General features: G+C 41.5%; 1 protein-coding gene across 2 annotated transcripts; it reads right to left on the minus strand.

The window, feature by feature from the left end:
• Positions 1-1,065: 1,065 nt before the first annotated feature.
• On the minus strand, positions 1,066-18,570 carry LOC107597523 (protein turtle homolog B-like). 2 transcript variants are annotated; one of them, XM_016288619.1, is made up of 15 exons: positions 18,432-18,570; positions 18,197-18,337; positions 17,979-18,098; positions 17,725-17,875; positions 12,737-12,860; positions 12,307-12,482; positions 11,985-12,211; positions 11,382-11,466; positions 10,321-10,482; positions 10,049-10,094; positions 9,347-9,433; positions 8,375-8,764; positions 6,719-7,975; positions 4,640-4,770; positions 1,066-4,392 (listed from the first exon to the last, which is right to left on the minus strand). In XM_016288619.1, the coding sequence occupies exons 1-15, from the start codon at positions 18,552-18,554 to the stop codon at positions 4,172-4,174; spliced, it is 3,441 nt and encodes a 1,146-aa protein (XP_016144105.1). In that variant the 5' UTR covers positions 18,555-18,570; the 3' UTR covers positions 1,066-4,171. The 2 variants fall into 2 exon arrangements, with proteins under 2 accessions (XP_016144105.1, XP_016144106.1); XM_016288620.1 differs by lacking the exon at positions 1,066-4,392 and adding an exon at positions 6,099-6,144 and having other exon boundaries at positions 4,705-4,770; positions 6,719-7,969; positions 8,369-8,764.
• Positions 18,571-20,170: the final 1,600 nt, after the last annotated feature.

The following is a 20,170-nucleotide window of genomic DNA, read 5'->3' on the forward strand; positions in this document are numbered from 1 at the left end:
ATTGTTGTTGGTTTTTTTATTATATCAAAATACAAAAAGTTTTAGGGGGTTATTACATGGACCAAACCGTTGGAAAATGTCAACCTAATAGAGCTTGCCAAAATGTGCATATCTGGGCATATCTGGTGATGTAAACAATGCAAATTGAACGGCTCCGCTATACAGAACTTCAATTGAGCTGTTAAAGACAGCACACACACACACACACACACTTTTAACACTCCATGTTTCATTCCCAGGTCTGGTATTGATGTAACTCACAAGGATAATTCATTTGTCAGGATAGCATATTCTTTTTGATTGGGGTCTTATTCTAGAGCAAGACTTATTAAAAAATGATGAAAGCAATAGAATAAAAATAAAATAACAATGGGATTGCCTTTATTCTCTAAAAATGCCTTTGCTTACTCCAGGGTTGTTCCATTTTAATATCAAGATGCTTAATCGAAGTGTCCAGCTGAGTTATTGTGGAGGTCAATGTCATACTTAAATAGTTGGTAGTACAGATACAAAACATCTTTAACATTTACTCCTAGCAGCATGAAGACACACCAGGCACCATATCTTAACATCTGAGTATGTGGAGACACCGAATGCCCAAGAAAAATACTGCAAAGTACTAATCAGGGACAAGAAGATAGGGGCACACTGCACCTTGTTTCATAATCAGAGTTGTCTAGCAATTTGGAGAATTCCTTAGCAGTGGCAGAAGAATCGAACAATGCATCATAATAATATTGTACATAAGGCTTTGGTACAGCACCATACTGTTTAAGAATAATACCTGAAATGAATGAGATTAATTAACAAAAGAAGCCTTCGATCAAGTCATTCAATCAAATAAATCTGAAAAAAAGAACAGTCTTCTTCACATAAGAACAGTCTCTTATACATTGCATGTAAAGTGATCAGGATGAAAAACATGTTTGCCCAGAACACATCTTTAGATAATATAATCTGTAAACAATGTACAACACAAATTGAAAAGCAGTTAAAGAGCACAATGCAATTTGAAATATGCAATTTGAAATATGCTAAGTATGAGGTTTAATGTTAAAACAGTCGTAAATTAGTGCATAATGCAGTATTACATTCTAAGTTTTCAGTGCTGGTTAATATGAACAGCAAAAGAATCGAGAACAAAATGTACATTATCTGAAACAAGACAGATAGGTCCGAATGAGTGAAATATCTTGATTATGCAAGGTTAGGTTCTGTTCAATCAACACAAAAAAGAAAATAAAGTTTCACGAAGCACCATAAGAAGTAAGCACAAAACTGTATAGGCTACAGGCAATCAAAGAGTTGATATGACACTTCCTTCAAATGAGCCCTCTTACACAAGCAAAGGGGGGCGTATCTACCTGTACAGTATCATATATATTCAAGAGAAACTTTTCAGTCGGGTTCTCCCTTCAAAGACCAGAGCTGAATAAAATGCCGTCAATCACCATCCACAGATATACAGCGACACTGCATGTGCATCTTAAATCAGCGTGACAGCTTTATGCGAGGATGCATCGCTCCATCGTGTCCAAGAAAAAAAACTATAAAACAGAAATGCCGCTGCTTGACGTGTCAGACCGCCACCTACTTGAGTTACCAGGTACTTTCCATGCTAAATGAAAAATTTACTATCATACCGTGGGTACATTTCATGGATTATACATTGATATGTTGCCTCCTTAAGACTGGCAAGTTCTTCTTTATAAATCTTTCTAAATACGCAGGTTTTTATTCATGATGACAGCGAACGTTCACGCGATAATGTAAGCACATATTGAATGTCAAAGGCCGAACTTTATTTAACAACTTTAACCGTTTTCATACTGAAAGATAGTGAGCGCACAGGACCTGCCCTGTGAGGTTTTATTGCTTGCAGTCCTACTCACCAGGAGAACTCGACAACGGAAATCACGACAGAGCTAGTTTAGTTAGTTTAAGACAGAGGACTGTGCGTGAGTTTGTGTGTTAACCTCTGAACCACAGCACCACGAGTTCAAAAAGACATAGCACCAAGTCATAATGTGTACAATGTGCCTACATCCTTGCACGTTATATTTCTAGATCATGTAAACATTATGTGGTTGTTGTAGGACTTGTTAGCAACAAGTTCTTGACAGAACTTGACAAAACATGTAGCAAAAACAGAGTTAAGTCTAAGTTTAACACTTCTCTCCCGACAGCTAAAGGCAGGTAATCAGGAATATCTAAAAACAAACACTGCCCTTCTCCTCTCAGAGACTACACGATTAAAGCAGCCTTACGAATCGTGCACACCTAATGACGCAGACGTACATAGAAATAAGCAATGGAGTCTGCTGACCTAATACTGAATAGCTCAAATTTACTGTGAGATATCTGAGCAGTCGTTTTCACGTCAACTTGTATGAAAGGAAAGACAAAGTAAACAGCCCTTTGGGCACTCAAGTCAAATCCTCTAAACTCAAAATGGCTACTACAAATCTCTATGCACAGAATTTCCCCCAGTGTTTCCTGCTTGGATATTCAGCCTTATTCAAGTAATGCATGAGATTTCATTCAATTTCCCATTAAGCTGTACCTCATTATTAAATTCAAGAAGAAGAAGATTAATTTTGGAGCTGTTCGCATCGGCGCGTAAAAGAGAGAAACATCACATTGAAAATATCCAGATAAATCTGAACTTCTAAGAGCAAATCATACATTCACCATCGGTTAAACTACACTAACACACGCTCGATTAGCTTTCACTGTAGGTAGCAGATCAGCAGCTGTTAGTGAACTCTAGAGACAATTAACATACTTCAGAAATACTAAACTCATCATTAATTCAAATAACACAAACTTTGTTTGCTATGTCATCAGATGAGCTGTGATGGATGGCAAATAGTAAAGATTACAATACAATTTCCTTTTTTTTTTTTTCAAAAAGATTCAAGCTACTTTTGGAGGTTCACTTTTGTAAGTAACCAAGAAGACTGGTAATCTTTTTTTCAACTGACTAGAATAAGGACTATTTCATTTTTCTATGTTATATTGATGTCTTCATTAGTCTGCACAATATCTACTGTCATTCCTTGGTGTACTGTATGTCCAAAGCAAACATATAACAAATGATTTACTTCAAGGAAGTGACGAAAAGATTAATAATGCATTTCACCACTTCTAACTACATTTGTGCAAGACAAGAACCAAGTAATTCTACTTCAGTTGAAATATTACATCTGCACTTATGCCATCTGAACATGTCAAAAAGGATATTTCTAAATGTGAACCTGAATCATTTTTCAGCAGGGGGCTAATATTAGTCTTAATATTAAACACAGATAAAAAGTGCCTTAAAGCTGTCCAATAATTTTAGTCAGATATAATGGCAATTATTTAAAAAATAAATAAGAAAGCAAGTTTTCAATTCCACCTGCCTTTGCATGGAATTTACGAAATCTGAATAACTGTTCAAACATTGTCGCAGGACCAGTCCAGTACTGCAGTCATTCTTTTCAAGCTTACAATTTCTATGATATTCTGTGCTTTATATTTCATATTTCATATTTTATAAATAAATAAATTGTCATTTCTGGGCTTACAATTATTCCCCCATATTCTGTAATGCTGTCAAAGCTTTAACACTAATATGTCATCCAAAATTAATTGCACTAGCTTGCACAAAATATGGTAGAAGTGCTGAAATATGTTCCAGATTATTTATTCCTTTTCTTTTTCTTTTTTTTCTATTCTCTTTTTTTGAGGTATATTTTGTAGAAGGAAGAAAAAAAAACTGTAGTAACTATCACGTCTTGAGAGACATATTTGTACAGAGCATTTAACTCTATCCTTCACAATATACACAGTTCTGACAACATTATGACAAAAACTAAAGTGTCCAGCAAGATTTTTCCTAGCATGTATTGGAATGCTATTATTTTCTTTTATTATCAAATGAAAAGCTTTTGTCCTGTTCTTTTCTGTTTCTTCCAAAAAAGCACCCCTGTATGTTTTTTCTTTGAGTAAATTTACAGAAAATACAGATATGTGTAGTATATTGTGCCAACCGAAGAACATAATAAATCATACCTAGTTTAGACTGATTACAAAACAGTACTGAGAGCTTGTCCATTGTACATTTTTGCTAATGGACAAGGAGACGATCCGCCCCACAGGAAAAGTTTTAGTGTGTTTGGGGGGGCTCTCAGAGCAGAGAACCATAGTTTGAGGGGGCAGGGTCCATACTGGCCAGGAGGGATTTTCTGTCTTCTCTGGGGTGAAGCCAACGCAGCAGAGAGGACAGATGAAGACAGGGGGACTTTCTAAGTGTACTTTTCCACTTTTTCTTTGAGGGAGAGCTGAGATGTTCTCTTTGCTCAGAGGCCTGAGATGCATGCGGCTGCTGGGTCTGAGAGGTGGACACATCTAGAGACAGCAGAGCAAATGAGACACAGCAACAGAATAGATTTTGACATTTTCGGAAGAAAATGTGAGCGTTGCCTGTGCATGCAACCTCACTGACACTGCCACAATGTTAAGGTGTTGTGGGTGGTTGTTTTTAGCATGCTTGGGTGGTTTCTTAAAATCAATAAACAAATAAGCATGTAGTTAGGACATCAGGGGAGATAACATGTCCATTTCTCCCAGTATGTAATGTATGGGTGAAACTGACCTGTCCTTTTCTTGAATCTGGAGTTGTTGTTCTTGTTGGCTGTTGATTTCTTGGCTTTATTAATACAATAATAAATCAGTGCTTCAAAGCTCTCAGACCCTGCAGGGACTCTCACTGCACCTAGATGCTCCCTGTTAGAGACAAACACAATGATGCATTACTTCACACCGCCACTAGGGTGCGCTGCCCTCCACCGGCCTGATCAAACTGAGATTTAGCCCCCAACAGGAAACACTGGCTGCCCCAATGCCAAGTGCAAAACCTTCATGACAAATGTACCATTCATCAACATGTACTGTTCAATTGAGCAATTAATCACTTTTGGCAAATTGCAAGTGTTGTTAAATATTATGTAGAAAATACTGTTTATCAAAATGAAATCTTGATAATATTACTTGGCCTCGTTTCATTGATCATCATCATAAAAAAACTAAATAAAAACAAAGACTCTTCCTCATTAGATGGGTACTCTGCAAATTAAAAGCACGTTGTGTTAGTTCAATTAGTCTGGTGAGTTGAATTTAGCATTTTCACCATTCATTTACTACAGAATACACCTAAATTAGCATGAATAAACCTTTTACCTCATGTTGTACACTGCTGCCATGCTGCCAGCACTGTCCAATCAAATAACAACTAGCCAAAATCTCCTGTTTCCCAGTAAGCTCACTGGTTTCCTATTAAACTGACCACAGAGGTCACGTTTCTTGTAAAGTGTAGTCTTTTATTCGCACATGCCATTCCTCTATCATGGCAGAGATCATGACACTCAAACGTCCATACTGAAGAGTCAGCCAATAACTCATGTGTTCACAAGGCACAGAAACACAAAGTGTTTACAGACAGTCTCCCCTGCTGCTGAGGCTGTGGAAAGAGAAAGTGAAAGTGATTAATAGAGGGGGGGTGGTAGACATGACTGAGCACTAAAGTCCGCCACATCAAACACACTCTGGTTACCATGAATACACTGTACAGTGGCTTCACCATGCTGACAGGAGAAGAGATGGCAGGGAGGGGAGAATGGCCAGTAAAGAACAGTCACATAAAAGAAAGGAACCAAACCACGACAAAATGTTAAAGAAATTTTAGTTTGAGAACTGCTGTTACTTATTCGGCATCGAGGAAGAGTATTTAGAAAAGGCATGCATGATAGTTTTGTACATGGAAACAAAATTTTAAAGGGGAATATCCAAGTGTGCCTCTAAAATGGCAGAAGTGCAAATTTTCCTGAAAAAATTGCCTGCATTTAATAATCGCAGAAATACTTTGATAAGCATTGCTGAAAAAATGGCCTTGTTTATATTCCAGCAATAAAACTATTCAGAATATTTACCAATTTTTTTATAACTGATATCATGTAATAAAAAAATGGTCAAAAACGTCATTCCCCTTTAAATGAGAATGATTTAAGACCCCGCCTGCAAACCCCTCCCCTTTCAGACATGGATTCGACCCTTACCTATTGTGGTGTAGAGGACCTGGTCACAACAATGCTGCCCAGATAGCTGAGATCAATCAAAAACAAAGAGGGTAAGACTACTAGAGTCTCCACAGAAAAGTGTCGTCTCTACTCTAGATGAGGATGAGTGTTGCAAGAGATGAGTGCACACTCATCCCTGGCAATGAAGGCCACCTTGATGGTCAAAGCCCTGAGTTAGAGGAAGTGAGAGAAATGGAAGGAAATGAGCTGGAGAGGGTGAGTGATGTGATCAGCCCACGAAAGAGGGCAAAGAAGGAAGAGCCATGGGATCATCATGGATGCACTAGAAAATCCTTAATCATGAAAACGTTATACATTATGATAATTTCCTATATCAAAATCCCACTGTTCAAAGGTTAAAGAAGAATAGAATTTGAAGAAAATAAAAAAGTATGGAAATTTATCCTGTGAACCCAATAAGGAGTTATACTGGAGGACACGGACATTTTTGCATATGTAAATAGTTCATAGTAAGATGTACATGTAAAAATATTTTAATCAAAAATCGCAAAAGCATGAAAGCATTGCTTTTGCGGTACAGATGATGAATAACAATCTCCTTTGTCATTTTGGAGCCTCCAATGGTACAGTTCACCTACCCTGGAGAGGGTTCTGAGGGGAGCATCTCCTCATCTGTCCTTCTCTGAGATGGCATCTGGCCGAAAGCATCACTGCTCTCCGCAGGGGGTGAAGGGGACTGGGAGGGGTAGCTGGCCGCGGCTGTGGCAAAGGCCATGTGGGCATGGTAGCTGAGGCTGGGCCGCTGGCCGTTCTGGCCTTGGGTAGGTGAAGTGGCAGGGGAAGAGGAGAGAGACCTTCGGGAAAAGGAGACACTGGCGGGGTGACGGGCACTCTCGGGCATCTCTTGAGAGCGGGAAGACCGCAGGATACTGGGGCGGGGAGGAGGGCGGACGAGAATGTCTGGAGAGCCGGCATGTGAGCTGGGAGGGGTTTGGGTGAGAGGGGAGAGTCGTGACGGCTGCAGGACCACCTGCTGCAGGCCGAGATCCATCCTTCGTGCCGCCCTGGGGCTTAGCCAAGGCTGGGCCTCAGATCTCCAGCCGTCCGAGCTCTCACTGTGCAGTGTGCTTGGGCTCCCCATGCGGGCTGTGGTGCCTAAGTAAGGCAACACTGGTACGCCCATACCGTGGGCAGTGTGTCTCAACTGCCCCAGAGTCTGGGCCTGTTGCATAGTTATATGCTTGGCTGAAGGGCCCTGAAGTGGAAACCTGCTGGGCGATCTGCTTAGGTGGGCTCTAGGGGCCTCCAGCTGGAGAAAAGCAGAGCTTGAAGGGAGCTGAGAGGTGGTGCTAAGAGTACGACTATGGGAGGGATATGGCGGGGGCTCAGGGAGGTCCCGGTGGAGATATGAGGAATGACGTGGTGGAAGAGCGAGACGGGGACCCTCCTGACCTAGAAAGGGGAAGTCAGGAGGCTGCCAGATCTCGGTCGAGCGAGAGGAGGGAGGGCTATGCACCAGTGGGAGGGCGTGGCCGGAGGCGCCAAACTCATGGATCCTCAGCTCCTCCCTTTCCTCTGGGATGGTGGGATGGCGGAACGGCCCCTCAGGGGGGTATGAAGGTGAGGAGGACATGGCAGAGCTACGTGGACTAACATCAGGCATGTAAAAAGGAGGGTGAAGCTCCACCTCAGCACCACTACCTAGATAGCCATAGAAGGGGCCTGGAGGGAAGACCCTGTGAAAATGGGAGACCCGGCTCTGCCCTGTGGCCTGAAGCCGACTACCCTCCGAGATGCTCATACCTTCCATAGGCCTCTGGAACCGGGGGCTGTAGGCTGGGGGCTGCATGTAGGACTCCTGGCTGGAGGACACAGGGGATATCTGGGGCCTGAGGGTGGCCATGAGGAGGGAGACCAGTGGGAGGGCGTGGCCGGAGGCACCAAACTCATGGATCCTCAGCTCCTCCCTTTCCTCTGGGATGGTGGGATGGCGGAACGGCCCCTCAGAGGGGTATGAAGGTGAGGAGGACATGGCAGAGCTACGTGGACTAACATCAGGCATGTAAAAAGGAGGGTGAAGCTCCACCTCAGCACCACTACCTAGATAGCCATAGAAGGGGCCTGGAGGGAAGACCCTGTGAAAATGGGAGACCCGGCTCTGCCCTGTGGCCTGAAGCCGACTACCCTCCAAGATGCTCATACCTTCCATAGGCCTCTGGAACCGGGGGCTGTAGGCTGGGGGCTGCATGTAGGACTCCTGGCTGGAGGACACAGGGGATATCTGGGGCCTGAGGGTGGCCATGACTGGGGGTAGGGGCCCTGGGTCATCGTTCTCCTCATCTGATTGGCGGAACTCAGGATACAAGTCTGATTCCTCCACAAAAGGAAAACCCTCAATGCGTCGTGGCTTGAGGGACGTGTCGATGTCACTGGGAACCATGACGAATCGGCCATCAGGTCCCCGGCTGATCAGCTCGATGGGTGTGGTGACCTCAGCCTCGTGCTTGGACACGCTGTACTTCTTACTGGTTATTGCTCTCTTGGTTTTCATATAGAGGGAAAGCTCTTTCTCCTTCCTAGGGCTTGGCAACTTCTTAACGTAAAGACCATGGCCACCCATGCTGGCCAGAGATGGGGACCGGGAGGAAGTAATGCTCTCAGGACTGATCTTCCCAGAGGACAGCCTATCAATCAAAAAAGAAATGGGGCTTAGGACTGAGCTCTGGGGAATACCAGAACTTAAAATCAGCACTATCAAAACAAGAATCACTCCATCTTAAAACATGGAATATAATTCAAAAGGAAATGACATGGCATTACACTTTCTTGAGCACTTATTTTAAAATTAACAAAATTCAGGGTAATTAGCCTTTATCCACATGTTTTTTATAACAGTAATTAGAATAAGCACTGATCTTAATTTAAAGGCCATCTTAAATAAAAGTGAAAGACGATGTCAGGGTGAGAGATAATGGAGAACAACAGAATGGGGACAGGACATAGAAACAGATAAGTCAGTACAGGCACCAGTGAGCTAACATAATATCAGCTAAACTATATCTTCACCCAACTCTTCAATAATAATCCATCTTGCTGGCTATAAGTGGTCAAACAAGTGTCACAATTTGGAGCAGCTGAGGGCTGAAGTTGTCTATTCCCCTAAAGAAGCAGTTTAGCTCTGCACCACTAACTGACATCATGCAGCTACGGCAGACAGGCACATGTTAGCGCCTGCTGCAGAGAGAGATGCAGGTGCAAGCACTCACTGAGGGCTGGTGGATGGGGGCCTGTAGCTGCTCCTGTCTGGCTCTTCCCAGTAGGGCTCAATGCCAGGCAAGGGGGTAAGAGGAGGCCTGCGGTGACAAAAACACAATAGAGACGGGGCAGAGTCGGCCGTCAACCAGACTATGGTTCCACACTGCTATGTGGAAATGGGTGGGATGGGAGCATGAGACTGCAGCTCTATGAAGACCACAATGGAATCGGATAAGAGCATGAGTCCCAGTTTGAACTGGGTTGGAGGTGCTACCCTTAATGTTCTCTTTCCTTTAGCTCTGGTTAATTGTAAGAGTGACATGCTGCCATGCCTGCACTGATCAATTCAGAGGAGCTGGGGGATAAGCATCATGTTTATGTTATATTCTTGTGCTATTGAAAGGTTCTATCACAACCTGACTGGATGGCAAAAAAAAAAAGAAAGAGCTTGAGAAGATTGTTCATAATGGCAAATCAATGCATCTCACTGCTGAGAAGCAGAGGTAAGCACAGATGCATTTATAGCAGCCACTTTAGTGACCACTCAAATCCTCCTCCATGAATCCCTCACGGTAACACAGCAGCTGCTAGGGTCAGCTGTTTGATTTCTCAAACTGTACATGCTCTCTCTCTCTCTAAAGCCATGAGCCTGATAGTCAAAAGATTTGCAGAAGTGCAAAGTATGATGGATGTTACTATGCACTGGTACTTACGGAGATTCGATGCTTTTCCTTGTGTGCGTAATCGATAGTGGAGGGTCTAAGAACAAATCACACAATGCCACATCAGCATGACAATATACTTCAGATCTTTATCTCAACCACTGCAATGCTGAAGCTGGTATGCAATGCAATATAGACTGAAAAGATGTTTAAAAAAAAATTACAAATCCAATAAAGTTGTGATATGCACCACAACAAAACAACATTTTAGCTTTAACACAAGAGAGACAGATAACTGTGTCTTGAAGTTAAGAAGGACTTACCTCGTTTGCGTTTGAGCTTGCGACGATGCTGCTTGTTGACAAAACATGCAGCAAGCGTGCTGAAGAGGATGGCAGCCGCCAAGAAACAGATGGTGGCCACGATGCCGGCCACCACTGGCTTGGCCAGCCCCTCGTCTGAGATCTCTGTGGGAGGGAAGGGGTCTGAGAGAGGAAACACACTCCAGAACATGAAATTAGGATGGAAGAACGCAGCAAGCATATATTCACAAAAGCAGGTTAACATGATCAATGACAGTGATTCAGTTAGTGTGCATTATAAAGCAGACTACAGTATAGTGTTAACACAACTGCAGCCTTTCAGATTAGAGGCACCTTGCCTATTTAGATCGAGAGGGCATGTGGCTTTCAAATTTTTGAGCCAAGAGGATTTTGAATGCAATTTCCAAAAACAAATTATTATCTTTATTAATTACCTTTTTTTGTAGGTAAGGAAAAGTTTATCTAACATCCTGTGGCAGCAATCACATCTAAATTGAGTCAGTCCTATTGACACTTCAGCTTTATCATACAACAAAAATGCATGGTGATCTATTAAAGGGTTCCTATTATGCTCTTTTACAAAGTCTTGATTTTGTTTTGATATTTATGATATCACAAATCCCAGAAAATATGCGTTGTAGTCAAAACGAGTCGTTCGTTGTAGTTTTTGAAAAGTGATTTCTGTTAAATAAAATATCTCCTTTTGAATTTGACTTTGAGCTTTGTAACTTTACCGATTTTTTATGCTCAAACAGCAACATTATAGACTAACTAAAGTTGAAAAGGTGAAAAAGCATAATAGGACCCCTTTAAACAACTATATTAGCTAAATCGGCAATTAACTTGAACTTTTTTTTGGGGTCATATCTTAAATAAGCCAGGACTGCCACTGGTGCCCCCTCCAAAAATTAGGTGCATGTCACCCTTGTATCACATCTACAACAACAACAACAACAAAACATACAGTAGGGCACTAACTACAATAAGCAGCAGAAGGCAGTGAAGCTAAAGGTGGCTAAAGCAATGAATTGGTGCATTTTAGTGACGGCCCTTATTCTCACCTGTACTTGACACTCCCACCACATTACTGCTCTCACTGACAAGATCATCCATTACAGCCAGTGCTCGGAATTCATACCAAGAGTCCTGGGAGACAGAGAAACAGGTCAGTGGGTCACAAATCCTGTGAGGCCAGCAGGTTGAAGTGTCAGATCTACCAACAGATTTGTAACAAGAACATTTGTAGCAGACTCTGCTGTATGTCAGACTGAATTAAAATGACATCCTCTAAGCTTTTCAGCGAAAATGCATTCCCTCACTGCATCTTCAAATAGTCACAGAACTGCAATGCTCTGAAAGAAGATGGACATCACTAAATTGAATTTCTTTAAAATAGACATTATTTTCACTCAGAAATACATCACACGACAAAAGTAAATTGGGTTTCAAACTGCAAATAACACTGACTTTATCTTCACCTTTATTATTTATGGGTAACTGAAAGAGTACACACATACCATACAAAAGTATTGGTCAGTACGTTTCTAAAAATGTTTTTGAAAGCCTCTTATGCTCTTCAAGGCTACATTTATTTGATTTATTTGCAGAGTCCACTGTATATTTTCCATGTATGTTAGTAGTGATGTTAAAGCAATAAGTGTTACCTGAATAAGATCTCTTGCTATGATCTCAGTCTCAGTGGCAGGAATCAAGTCATCCAGAACCTCCCACCTTTCCCCAAGACGAAACTCGATGATGTAACGGTCGATTGGTGAAGAGTGATTGGCCGGAGGAAGCCATGTCAACAAAACACCCTGCTGTGTCCGGTTGGCTGTGAGGCACCGTGGTGGAGTTAGAAGCACCAGTGGTTCAGGGGTACTAATGGGATACCCTGGGAAAGATAAAGAGTGGTTGTAAACATATCTCATGTGGAGGGTCATTCAGAGGTCCATTACAAGGTTTAGTTTGTGTAGAAGTGTCACCCACCTCCTGTAGTCACAGTGACTACCTCACTGAAGGGGCCGGTGCCCAACTTGTTCTGGGCCAACACACTAAATTGATAGGCAGTCTTTGGCTCCAACCCCTGGACCACCAACCACGTCTGAGAGCCGGGCACAGGTATGGACAGCCAGTCATGTGGCCCTAAATCATTCTTCACCTTTCTATTGGATTATACCAAAGAGTTGCATTTTAAAACTTTAATAACAAGAACATTGCATATGACTTATTTCTTGAAATACAGTGAAATGTAAATAAATTGAGCTTAAACATTCCCATTGATTCATTGCATTTACATATCCATGTAATCCATAGCTTTAACACATTAGAATTAAAAAGACTACAACAGGTCACAAGTACATTTAGAAAAAAAAAGAAGGAAGGAACTATAATTAGAGGGGGTGCTGACATGACTTACACCGGGCCATTCCAGACCGAGAACGTCTGTTCAAAGCCTCCGTCATATCCAGGTTCCCAGGAAACGTTAGCGGAGCTTGTGGATGCTGACACGTGGACATTAGTTGGCGCATGTGGACTAGTGCCTGAAACAGGGTTATTTTTAATTGATAGTGTCTGCAAATGCTAGTACTATTGCTCATCCTAAATGTTATGGATTGAATTAACCAAAATCCCAAAGTATTTAAAGGGGTCATATGATGCAATTTAAATTTTTCCTCTATCTTTGGAGTGTTACAAGCTCTTGGTGCATAAAGCAGATCTGTAAAGTTGCAAATCCAAAGAGATATTCAGAAACAGAAAAAGTTCTCAAATCCAAAGAGATATTCTTTATAAAAGTTAAGTCAACCACGCCCTCCTAAAACGGCTCATTATAACATGCCTAACATTGTCTACGTCACGATGTGGGAAGATTTGCATAACGCCGCCCAAATGTTCACGCAAAGAAAGAAGGCGTAACTTTTATTCTCGCTGTAGTATTGTTGTTGCCGCCGCCATGTCGTGTAGACATTGTGTGTTTCGTTGTGAAAGTGAAACTACTTTGTTTGGCATTCCAAAAGAGGACACAACTAGAAATCAGTGGTTAAGTTGTATTTACAACACTGTTCCAGAACAGTTCAACCCAAATATTCAGATGTGTGCAACGCAATTTGCGGAGGATGAGGACTGTTTCCTGTGAGAGTAGCCTACAATGCCGGTGTCTGTTTCTATAAAGTGGGGCAGTTCCAACTTTGCAAGGACAGTCTGGTGCTTCTGACTCACAGCCTGTAAGTATGTTTTTTTATATTTAAAGAATTTGCCAATGACGATTCAAACGCGAGTTTTGAGCAGTGTAGAGTAGCGCTTCTTGTTTCTCCGATCACAAATGCAGACATGGTTTTATGTTTACGATATGCGACGCTTAAAAAGACAGTATAAGTCATTATAATCAGTAATTATGTCCCCACTGGATGCAACAAATGCCTCGTTTGTAATGGGTTTAATTGTTTTTGTCTCGTCACTCCGGGACAGGGCATCACAGTATAGTAAGGGGCGTAACATTTCTGTCACACGCTTGAGGTATTCAGCCAATCACAACGCACTGGATAGCTGGCCAATCAGCATATACCTCGCTTTTAAGACCGATGAGCTTTGTAAAAATCGACACGTTTCAGAAAGGCGGGGCATAGAGGAGCAACAATAATGTACATTATGTGGAAAATAATGTTTTTTTAACCTTAAACCGCATAAACACATTGCATTACACCAAATACACAACATACTGTTCGTTTTAGCAATGTCATATGACCCCTTTAACTTTGCCACATAACTCTTCCTAAATAAATTACATTGGATAAATAACACATCAGGTCATGTGGCTTGTGGAGCTGAGACTTTTCAAGCCAGAATATCATAGTGACTTGGGGATGGGCTTGTTTGACCTGCATAGGCCAATAAGTAAGCACCAAGAAACACCTTAGCAAGTTTTGCACAGGATAACACCTTTTTGTTTTATGCATTTTTTGTACCATTTATTTATGTGTGTTTTTTTTAATGCCGCTCAGGAAGAAACTCTTAATTACAATTAAAGTCTGGGGTTGGAATAAGTATCTGTTGCTCACCAAGTCTGCATTTATTGGATCAAAACATTAGTAAAAACAGTAATGATGTGAAATATTTTTTTAGTTTAGAAAACTGTTTTCAATTATTTACAATGTATTCACATTATCCTTCAGAAATCATTCTAATATGCTGATTTCATCCATGTTGAAAACAGTTGTGCTGCTTAATATTTTTGTGGATTTTTAAGGATTTTTTTTCGTTGAATAGAAAGTTTAAATGAGCAGAATTTATTGGAAATAGATTTTTTTTTGTAACAATTTAAGCACTGACTGTCACTTTTGATTAATTTAATGTGTCCTCACTGAATTAAATAATTATTTATTTAAAAAAATCTTACTGACCCCAGAGTTTTGAATAGAAGTGAATATTCATTGGAGTAAATCAATCACACATCTACCAAAACGAGACCAAGATCTACCAAAACCAAAATGAGACCAGACAGAATCCATTATGTGTTGTGCTGAATATAATGTAAAGGAACTAATTCACTAAACATTTACAAGCAGCAAGGTCATTGTTAGGAGAGACATTTGGGATGTTGTCTATTAGTGGCCGCAATTCATTCTTAGTGATTAACCCAAAATCTTTAAGGTCTAGGCCAGACTGTTTGTTCCAAAACAACTACTTTCCAAGATGGATTTAGCCTTGTCAGATTTATGAGAAACTGATGAACAGGAGATCCATTTGTCTGAGCTGAACCTCTTCTCACTTATGTTCTCTGACCAGGCAATAAACTAACTCCATGCACAGACTGACCCAGTCTGATAATATCAGGAGAGTGCCGGACGATGAAGACGCTGAAGTGGAGGATGGATTCAGGAGTTCCAACACATCTCTTATCGGCACCAAGCAGTTGCGGAGGATCTGTTAATTGCTCCTCATTAAACATAATCTTTAGACTGTCATGACACCAGTCCATCACCAAACAAATAACGTTGTGTGTGGGGTTGTGTGCCCGCTGACACATCACTTGTTAATCGAGAGCAAACTCTCAGATGTGACAGCTGAGTTAGAGATCCCACGAGCTACACGGCCCCCTACTGTAATGACTCACTTGTGCCGCTTGGCTGGAAATTGTAATGTCCTAGCCTACACTTCCTATCTGGCACATGTTGAGAAATCACATATCTGACATATTTTGTGTCCTTAAGAACCTTCAAAATTGAACATGGAGTGCTGACCTGTGACAAAAATGTACAGTACAAAAATTTAATTAAATTAATAAAACTAATGTAATTATGAAAGTTATTTCACAGTGCAATGTTATAGACAGACAGACAGACAGACAGACAGATAGACAGATAGACAGATAGATAGATAGATAGATAGATAGATAGATAGATAGATAGATAGATAGATAGATAGAAAAATGGAGAACATACAGATACTCACTCTCAAGTTTTAATGTCTTAAATGTTTTAAACCTGATTGAGTTTCTTCTGTTGAACATAAAAGTAATTTTGAAGAATGTGGGTAACCAAACAGTTGACTGCTACCAAAGTCAATGGGGACCAGTTATCCCTTTAAAGGGGTCACATGATGCGATTTCAAGTTTTCCTTTCTCTTTGGAGTGTTACAAGCTGATTGTGCATAGATAAGATCCCTGAAGTTGCAAAGACAAAAGTCTCAAAACCAAAGAGATATTCTTTATCAAAGTTAAGACTCTGCCACGCCCCCCTAAAATGGCTCGTTCTAACACGCCCCCACATATCTACCTCACTATGTGGAAATATTAGCATAATGCCGCCCAAATGTTCACGCAAAGAAAGAAGGCGTGGTTTCAGTAACCGCAGTCAGTGTTGAAGCAGCATGTCATGGAGACGCTGTGTGATTCTAGACGAAAGCAAAAGCACTTTATTTGGCCTTCTGAAAGTAGATGCATTTAGGAATCTTTAAGATGACTTACAACAGAACAGCAATGCATTTTATGGATGACCGTTTCGTGAACCTAGGAGAGGAGGTAATTCTGACTTTGCTATGACAATCTGGCGCTTCTGAATCAGCTACTGTTTTGTTATTAATTTAAATATTTGCTATCGACTGTTCAAATGCGGAGTTTTGAGCATTGTGTGTGTGTGTGTGTGTGCGCGCGAGCGAGAGAGAGAGAGAGCGGTGTGTGCGTGCGCGCGCGAGCGAGAGAGAGAGAGCGGTGTGTGTGAGTGTGTGCGCGCACGAGAGAGAGAGAGAGAGAGAGAGAGAGAGAGAGAGAGAGAGCGAGAGAGACACATCAAAGTGAAGTCAGATTTCTTAACTGGGGCTTGTGTACTGCAAACACATATTCATCACTGTGTCTGTCACGCGACTCTGTTCCCCTTTCGGGCTCTGTCTTTACATTTATTTTGAAAGATGAAGCTCGCGATTATGGTAAGGGGCGTTACATTTCCGACGAGTGCTTGCGGTGTTCGGCCAATCACAATGCACTGGGTCAGCTGGCCAATCAGAGCAGACTGCGCTTGTCGGAAGGAGGGACTTTGTAGAAAATGAAGCGTTTGAGAGAGGCGGGGCATAGAGGACTTACAATAATGTACAGTATTTGAAAAATAATGTTTTTTGAACATTAAAGCATGTCAACATATTCTGTTACACCAAATACACAAAATAATTGTGTTTAAAAAAGCTTTAATGACTAGCAGCAGCATGTTTAGTAGTATTAGTCTGCTGTCACTTTAAGACCTGCACACATCTAATATACAAGCATGCATCCATTTTTTCTCTCAACTGTTTACTTTCACTTTAGACATAACAACTGTGTTTATATGTAAACCTTGTGTGTTTTTGACAGTATTAGCGCAATCAGCTGTGAAAGATAACTTAGTACAGTAATCAGGTGATGTTTGATAGGCTTTTTAGTGTGCGCGTTCTTCAGGTGTACACGCTTAAAAAAAGCGCAAGTCAGAACAGCATGCGAATGAAATATTTAACCGGCAAAGCTTTAAAGCACATGCAAATAATGTACTTTTGTGATTGTGAATAAGTACAGTGTTCTATGAGTGTAACTCTACTGCGGAGTTCAATTTGATGTGAATGTATGTCACGTTGTACAGTATATTGAGACGGAGGTGACAGAACTGCAACTGATAGAATGTGTGCTCTAGCGCAATACTACGGTGTTTCTTCATAAGCAGATTTTGGAGACATTTTAATCATCCATGATCAAAAAACGTGATATTGCACACCCCTACAACAGACAGATAGATAGATAGATAGATAGATAGATAGATAGATAGATAGATAGATAGATAGATAGATAGATAGATAGATAGAGATGACTAGTCAACTTTTCTCAGTTTCTCTTCTTCTGAGAAGTGGAAACATCGTGTTGAAATTTGTAAGTTAAGAGTGATTTACCTATTACAAAAAGGCGTGTGCTGGCAGTGATGCTTGTTACTACGTTGGTGGCAACACATTCCCACTCCCCATGATCCTCTTTGCTCAGAGACACGAATTGCAAGCTACCACTTGGTAAGATGTTATATTTGCTTCTGCTGGGCTTCCCGACCTTGACAAAGTACAAAATAGTCAAAAGTTCATGATTATCTATCTATAGAAAGGGGAAAATCATTATACTTAATGTCGTGGTGGGTTAGTGTCATTCATGGTACCTTTCTCCATACAATGGTTGGAATCTCGGGGTCTCCAGAAGCAGCGCAGGGGATGACCAGCTCTCTCCCCGCCTCCTGACGGTACTCCCCCCCAGGCCTCACGTTGAAGTAAGGGGGGTCCTGGGGTCACATAATGCCGTTTACCTCACAAACTGCACAACGTATCTCAAAAATTCAAGGAAAATGTGATTATTTTCCATTAAGATGCATTGACTAACCTTTAGCACCAGAGTGGCTGGAGGGGACTGTCCCATGGTACCTAGGACATTGTAAGGCACACAGGTGTAGGTGCCAAGGGAGTCTTCAGTAACTTCTGCCACCCGAATGCTTCCGTCTGCCATCTGGCTCCATCCAGGATACTGTGAGAGGAACAGAGGAGCACAATCAGTGAACTGGACTGTTGTCAAACAGTCAGTAGTCTTTTGATATTTGAGACACCGGAAGTCCATGCACCTTCTCGATTCTGAGGGGGTAGCCATCTTTCTCCCATCGGACTGACATAACTGGGGGGTTGGCATCCACTGGGCAGCGAATGATTCCCGGCAACTTTCTTGGGACGTAGATGACAGGTGGCATTTTCACAACACGGGCGGGGTCTGCGGAGAGGATATGGTCCAAACAGGAATGAAAAACATGGGTAATCATGTTAGCTATGGTACCGCAGATTAGAATACATTTTGAAAATATCTGAAAGAACTGAAAAGTCAATATGGAATGGCAACTACAAATCAGTTTACTTCTGTAATTCTGGGAAAAGCTATGTAGGGAGGACTTGGAACTTTTCATCCATTTACATTTCCCTGGATTGTGAAAAGCAGGCCTTGTCTTTATATAGAGATATGGGGCCCTATCATACACCTGGTGCAATGCGGCACCAGGCGTGACACAAGTGTCTTCTACTAGTTTCAGCCCGACGCAACTGTCATTTTCACGTCCTGCACCACGTTGTTTAAATCGCAAATGCATTTGTGCGCCCATGGGCGTGCTGGTCTGAAAACGAGGGGTGTTCAGGCGCATTGCTGGTGCGTTGCTATTTTGAGGCAACTGAAATAGACTGCGCCACTGACCAACAAAAGTGGCCACTGTGCGCCCAAAACACACCCATTACTCATTAAAGGGATCATATGATGCGATTTCAATTTTTCCTTTCTCTTTGGAGTGTTACAAGCTCTTGGTGCATAAAGAAGATCTGTAAAGTTGCAAAGACTAAAGTCTCAAACCCAAAGAGATACTCTTTATAAAAGTTAAGAGTCAGTCACACCTACCTAAAATGGCTCTTTCTAACACGACCCCACATATCGCTATGTGGGAAGATTTGCGTAATACACAAAATACTGTTCTTTTTAGCAGCATCATATGACCCCTTTAAGAGAATAGGGACTACACTTTTAGACCATGCCCCGGGCCCGCTGACCATTTATCCCGTCCTTAAACTAGCAAAAATGGATTCGGACATACCCTAAGCGCAACTGACCTATCGGTAAGCCCCTCCCTTCGAACGCAGATGAGCCAATGGCAGATGAGTATCAGTTGCGTGGGGAGTGGAACTCGGACATCTGTAGGTTTCAGTGCCATAGAGAAACATTGGAAGATCCGAAGCTCGCATCGGTTTGATGGTGTTTATGCAACGAAAATGAAAAAACTATGTGCCTGGGGTAATTCCAGTTATCCTGAGAGGATGGGCAATATAATTTATTTTATTACATTTCCTAAACCCAAACAAAACAGAGCAAAATGTCCCTAAGCATTCAACCCCAATCCCAATGAAGACAAAAACATTCATTTTCTGTTTGTCATTCTCTCATTAAGTTACAATTTTCATCTGCTCAAGCAGAACCTTAATGTCATCTTGCGTTTCAGCAAGGTATCTGGCTAAAACTAGCTAACATTAAAGTTAGTGAGTCAATGCTATTACAAACCTAAATAGCACACTGTTCTCACATCATATAGTGTAATTCAAAAACACATAAACGAAGGTCTACATTTCAGTGCCTCTCCTTATTAAACTGGTTAAATGTACATTAATTTAATCGTACTCTGTGGTACATGAACAGTGTTGATCCTGCATGTTGTCAACCGCGATTGTGACGGCCGTAATATGAGACTTTTCCCGCTTGCATTGTGATCTGTAAACCCTCACTTCGAGTTACCCACCATATTTATTTTAAAATCTTTTATATATCCCTCCATGG

This window comes from Sinocyclocheilus grahami, unplaced genomic scaffold (genome assembly GCF_001515645.1).
Source record: "Sinocyclocheilus grahami isolate Dianchi unplaced genomic scaffold, SAMN03320097.WGS_v1.1 scaffold233.1, whole genome shotgun sequence".
Taxonomy (NCBI): Eukaryota; Metazoa; Chordata; class Actinopteri; order Cypriniformes; family Cyprinidae; genus Sinocyclocheilus; species Sinocyclocheilus grahami.

Bases quoted from the DNA above. Each gene is read 5' to 3' on its own strand.
- LOC107597523 (XM_016288619.1), bottom strand. From the start codon at position 18,554: ATGCCACCTGTCATCTACGTCCCAAGAAAGTTGCCGGGAATCATTCGC. The intron at 12,483-12,736 runs GTAAGTCATGTC...ATAATCCAATAG, and splicing joins TCGGTCTGGAATGGCCCGGT to AAAGGTGAAGAATGATTTAG. The intron at 10,095-10,320 runs GTAAGTCCTTCT...ATTTGTTCTTAG, and splicing joins CAAGCTCAAACGCAAACGAG to ACCCTCCACTATCGATTACG.